The 6,286-nt window shown below is 41.8% G+C and overlaps 1 protein-coding gene across 3 annotated transcripts in view; it reads left to right on the plus strand.

Moving 5' to 3' along the window:
- dtx1 (deltex 1, E3 ubiquitin ligase) overlaps nucleotides 1-3,295 on the plus strand; it is a gene marked incomplete at its 5' end in the record, with an annotated part of 54,141 nt that extends 50,846 nt beyond the window's left edge. For all 3 annotated transcript variants that reach the window (XM_083978297.1, XM_083978298.1, XM_083978299.1), the window contains one exon: nucleotides 1,220-3,295. In XM_083978297.1, coding sequence (XP_083834423.1) covers nucleotides 1,220-1,444 — 225 coding nt within the window. In that variant the 3' untranslated portion in view covers nucleotides 1,445-3,295. The remainder of the gene's footprint in view (nucleotides 1-1,219) is intronic.
- Nucleotides 3,296-6,286: the final 2,991 nt, after the last annotated feature.

The following is a 6,286-nucleotide window of genomic DNA, read 5'->3' on the forward strand; positions in this document are numbered from 1 at the left end:
TAAGTTAGTACATTATTAAGCATTAATTAACTGTTTATAGATATATTAACAATCATTATCATGTATTATGTATTACTTAGGATTAGGAAACACATTCATTAATGTAGCCTATTAGTAAGCTACTCAAAGTTAGTTAATAAATTATTAAGTAATAATGTAATTAGTTATCATTATGTATGCATTAAAGGGATAGTTCACCCAAAATTGAAATTTCACTCATTATCTACTCACCCTCATGTGGACTAAGGGCTGGGAGAAGTTTCAGAGTCCTCCGTGGCTTCTCTGAGTTACAGGGGGTCTCGGGGTAGCAGTGCATGTCCATATAACGGTTGCAAATGGATACCAACTGTCTTCGTAACAAAAAGACACACCAAAAAACATCCAAATACCTCCATGCTGCTTGTATGTAATGTCCGTCTTGTATTGAAGCCCCGAAATGCGAAATTGTCCCGAAAAAAATTAAGTCTATATTTCAAGCTTGTTTGTAGCGGAAGCTTCTCAAAGCTCCTCTTCTTCAAATTTGGACGAACTGGGAAGAGGACGGACCCTGGTTCGTCCAAATTTGACGAACCGGGAAGAGGAGCTCCGAGAAGCTTCCGCTACAAACGAGCTTGACATAGACTTATTTAATTTTTTTCGGGACAATTTCGCATTTCGGGGCTTCAATACAAGACAGACATTACATACGAGCAGCATGGAGGTATTTGGATGTTTTTTGGTGTGTCTTTTTGTTACGAAGACAGTTGGTATCCATTTGCAACCGTTATATGGACATGCACTGCTACGCCGAGACCCCCTGTAACTCAGAGAAGCCACGGAGGACTCTGAAACTTCTCCCGCCCTTAGTCGACATGAGGGTGAGTAGATAATGAGTGAAATTTCAATTTTGGGTGAACTATCCCTTTAATTAACACATTAGTTTATCTATGAATGCTTAATAATGTACTAACTAACGTTAATTAAGGGACCCTTATTGTAAAGTGTTACCGTATATTGTTTTACAGTTGAAGCTTAAGGTTACTTGCATGACCTCAGTTTTTAGAGTGACATATGACATGTCTGTCCAGTCAACAATGAGGCAACAACACAAATGTTATATAATTTAGATTAACATTAGTGAATGTGAATTACAATTGATGTTATTCACCCAGATAGATGTGTATGTGCTGCGTGGTTGATTGTTGAAACCCTTCATTTCTTTTTTTGTACGTGTCTGCAGGTCTTGAAGCTGCTGATCATGGCGTGGGACAGGCGCCTCATCTTCACCATCGGCACGTCCAGCACCACGGGCGAGTCGGACACAGTGGTGTGGAACGAGATTCACCACAAGACAGAATTCGGCTCCAACCTGACCGGCCACGGCTACCCCGACCCCAATTACCTGGACAACGTCCTGACAGAGCTGTCGGCCCAGGGGGTCGGCGAGGACAACCTGAAGGACTGATGGCCGGCTGAGCTGGTACACAGGGACACACAACCCACCATGCCCCCCCGCCATCTCCCAGAGGGACAGGGACACTGCATGACGGGCCAACATGCAGCCGACAACTCTTTACTCCCCACAAAGAAAAATATCCTCCAAGAAGTGGTGGCACGAGAGCGACAGAGGCAGAATAAATGACACAATTATGATCAACGTTTTGATTTGTATAAGCTAAGATTCCCCCCTGTGATGTCTCTTGGTCCATGCCTTGAGCATGTTCATGCCAAATTTTCTCAGAGGTTTGAGGAATGTAAAGAAAAGGTGAGATTCCTGTCCTTGATGTTGGCTGCAGGTGGATGGTATTTAACCCAATTTAGTTTGGAAACTAAAGCTGTTCCTCTGCACTCGGAGTAAAACGACGAGGGGTGAAAACTATACAAAGGCGTCTTTGTAAAATGCTGAGCTCCAGAATGCATGGCCCAGACTAACGCTGCATATTGAATGTTGAGCGAATATCTGCGATGGGGGGCGAGCCGTCACTGGATCAGTTTGCTGTTTGATATTGTGATGATACGTTTAAGAGAATTTCAGCTTTACAAATTAATCAAATTGAAATCGATTGTTTGCTTCCTCCTTTTTACTCTAATAGTCAGTTATTGCCCTGTAACGAGTGGTTGCACTTGGTTTTGTGTTTTTAAAGGAGAGGACCTTGACTCTGGTGATGTCATCATCATCATCATGCAGGCTGCACTGGACGTTTTCCGCTTCCGACACTACAGATGAGTTGTTCTGTGAAGTGGAAGTGTGCGATGTAGTGCATGAAGTGGATCACAGAGCTAACGGCCTTGAGATATTAGTGTTTGGTGATAAATGTATGTTGTATGTTTAACCTTGTGGACTGTCACTGAGAGAGGAGACTTGAAATAGATGAAACAAGCGTCTCGCCGTTCAGTTAGATGCTCGTTGAGAGGTGTTGTAACTCAAAAAGGCTGCGGTTTGTGGAGCGGGGTTTGCTACACTGCAAGGTTAAACTCATTTGTTTTGTTGACAACGCGGATGACGCTGACCTTCGTGAATATAAACCCCACATTATTATTCTCCCTGTTGGAGCAAAACCCGGGCGTTGGCGTGATCCATTATGCTGACCATACATGAGCGGTGCGTGCGAGATTGCGTGCTCTGAGGCATTAATACAGAGGCTTCGAGTCCTGTGAGGAGGAAAAAGGCTGAACACACGTCTGCACACACACACGGACGTTTCCTGTTTTAAACACCCAACGCTGTTTCCCTGGGAGATCCACCTCGGGCAGCGCTCCTGCTCGCCTGCAATCTACAAGTCTCTGGTGAGCTTGTTTGCTGCGAGGCAGTGCGCCGGGCTCTACTGCTTGTATAGTGAACAGCAGCACTCAGAGTTGTTTAGGCCGATCCTGATGTATGGCCTCACCTCACCTCACCTTCTCCTCAGCAGCACAGCGCCTCATTCTAGGAACCATGCAAATGTTGGGTCTTATTTGCTGGGAACTAGTTTTCTCCCCCCAGATTATATGCCCCTGAGCTTAAAAAGAGTTTTTGAAGGTCCTTGGTGGAGATCTTGTGATGTTTCTTTGCTCTGAGATAAAAGATAAGCCAGTGCTGCATAATTCTCCATAAATATATCTGATCAATTTTAATGAGCGGGGGTGTTGATGTTAGGTTTATCGTGTGGGTGCCCAGCTGTGGGCTTAATTTCGGAGTGAATCATAGTCTTCCACAGCACTTTGAGGCAACAGTTTTGTTGAATCAGTTGTTTAATTTTTAGAAAAAATGTCTCAAATTGCAACTAAATCTTGTCTTTTTTAAGTTGATGTTTATAAACTGGCTTGCGATGCTTTGAAAAATATATGATATACATTTGCAGATGTGATATACCTTTAAATTCAAGCTCATTTTGAGTCAATGGTGTAAGTTTAATTTATTTTTATACTCTTCTATATAGAAAATATAAAGACTGGCCCACATATCTATACACAGGCACATGTTAACATGAATACATAAAATCTGGCAAAAATCTGTCAGTATGTCAGGGACTGTTGAAATATGTATGACATGTTATGGACGTCTATATTACAAGTAGTCTTAGCGTATGCTGCTGTCGTTACCTTAATGTAGAATCTGTGTAGTTGATCTCCTGTGGGACTCCAATAAATACAGTAAATGTGTCTTTATTACTGGTTGGGGAGCTTTAGCAGCATGACGATGGCCGCCCCCTCCTCCCCAAATGGGCCATTTCCCTTTTTCCTACTTGTCCAGATCATGGGAACGGATGCAGTCAGCAGCGATTTTGATTTGTTCAGTCTGTAAATGAAAACAACCTGGGTCAAATATCATCTGAAAATATAGATAGTCAGCTGTCAGCCAGAGATAAGTACTTTGAATTTCTCCTTTTTTTTTTTTTTTTACCAAAGCCTCATAAAGATTTTTTTTTTATCAGCTGTGTTAGCATTTTCTTATAGCAACAGGTTTGAACTGTTGTGGTTATTTTACATGACATTTTTGTTGTTCCCCTGGTTATTCATATAAATTCCACTGCTGGACGGTTTGTTAAATCCATGTTGATTTGTCTCAAAAAGCTAGTGTCTGAAGGCTAGTGTCTGAAGTTTCTACCTAACACTAACCAAATAAATAACTGCTTGATGTCTCTATATTAAGCAACAGTTTAATAACAAGTTCACACTGTCAGTTTAAAAGGTGATGATATGTCAATATTCATGTCATGTAGCCTACTCAACTTGTTTCCACTGCCCCCAAGTGGACAAAAACACAAGTTTATTGCAGGTTTAAGTATCAATCTGTGTCTCATCTATACAGTATATAGTATGTATATTCCATCTCACCTCTCTAAGCTAAAAACAACTCACTAAAAGTATTTGTGATGATTTTGACCCAGGTGTTGAATGAAAACAGTCATTATTTGGCCTGTTCCATCTCCTGGTTCCTCATTCACACCTTTTTTGACACCCTTTATGAAGTGGAACGACAAGAGGGGATGCTTCCAATCTATCAGGGAATTTCATCCACGTTGACTGAATAACTAGAGAAATCCAAATGTTTTTGCTTCTGCGACTTTTCCTTTCCACATGTTGGTCTTGTGGTGCGAACGATGCCGGCCCTTTAGACTTTTCAGGTGTGTACAGACGTCACGTGGGAATTATATAATAAAGAAATTGGTATTTGTCTGATTAAGGAAGAGAGAGATGGTGTTTATGCAATTTACTATTTTTAAGATCTAACACATGATTTCTGTGTAGCAGGAAGGCTGGTTCATGGTTTTACAGAGGATTTCTTTATAGAGGTGCCGACCTCCTGGTTTCTAAATAAAGGGGTTGCAATCTGAAGATGTTCACATGCTATGTATTAGAAAACATATATTTTTGATGTCTTTTTTTGAATGATGATTGTCTCTAAAAGAACTATTACATAACATTTTGTTGTATTGCTATTAAGATTCATTCCATACTATTTTCCATTCGACTCGAAGTGGAATGAGGGATGAAATCACACTGTCCTAACGTATGAAGTATTTACAGCTGTACTCTCTTCGTAGTGTCCGCTGCAAAAATGTACTTCTCTCTCTAAATGATACCTTAACATTGTGTGTGGATATACTGTGCGTTTGTGTTTGTTCGTCCGTGCGAGCGTGTGTGATTGACGAGCAAGTGTCTTGTAGACGAAGCTTAGGTTCATGTCCTTTAAAGATACAGTAATGTTCTCCTAGAGGTGCATGGAAACCAAACTGTGAGCAAGTTTATTGACAATGCATAGCTTCTTTTGTGTATGAAAACATCATAGCTACTTTAGAAACATCACCCAGGTCTTCTGGTGATTTAGCACTGTGGTTTTGCATCTTACTCCAGTTAGTTAGAAATATTTTTTTTTATTTTATTTCCCTCAATCAAGATTTGATTTATCCAGATGGGGACGGGGCAGCGTTTGGCTGCTCTCCTCACTCTTTTGAAAACGTGTAAAACACTTGAATGTTTTGCATTTTAAGTGCCCATTTGAATTGACATCTTCGAATCATGATATCTGTGGTTTGATTTCTCTGAAGCGGTGTCTACATATTGCTGTTAAAAATGGTTCTCAAAGAGCAACTGAGATAAACTCAAAACAAGATATAGAGAGACATTGATTTAACTATAAAGGGCTTCTTAATCTATCGGTCTTTATTGAATTGTGATGACCTTGTTGCATGTTTGTGTGTTTCTTGTGGAAAAATAAATGTGCCCTCGACAGGGGTAGTTTGTTTGCCTTTTTGTCACCTTGGCTCCTCCTCTTCTTTTTTCCCCCTCTCCACTCCAGTGTCCTCCTCCTCCTCCTCCACCTCCACCTCCTCCTCCTCCACCTCCTCCTCCTCCTCCTCCTCCTCCTCCTCCTCCATTCAGATTCTCTGCTCTGCACCTTGTTATATGGAGATAAATGAGCTGTGGTGCAGCAGAAACCTCTCTCACTCTTCTCACTGCCAGTAAATTTGCTTTATGGTCTTTTTTTTCTGTCAGTGGGATCTGTATGTTGTTGCTGTGGTTGGTGCATACTAAAGCAGTCTGTTCACCGAGCTTCTCCTCTTCCTCCCAGCAGTGACCCAGCAGCTTAGGGGTCAGTCTCCCAAATTCTGGTACCTAACCCCCCCCCTCCCTCCAAACCCCCCACCCCCATATACGTAAACCCACCCCTCCCTGCCCTGCCTCCTCTCATCACTCACCTCTCCTCCCTAATGAGAGAGCCAGGGAGAGTGTGCTGCATCACTGCAGGTAGGTCTGTTCTCATTAGCATTTAAATAAGGCCGAGAGGAGGAACAGATGCAAACATTGTTTGTGTGGAACGATT

Source organism: Trachurus trachurus (genome assembly GCF_905171665.1).
Source record: "Trachurus trachurus genome assembly, chromosome: 9".
Classification (NCBI taxonomy): domain Eukaryota; kingdom Metazoa; phylum Chordata; class Actinopteri; order Carangiformes; family Carangidae; genus Trachurus; species Trachurus trachurus.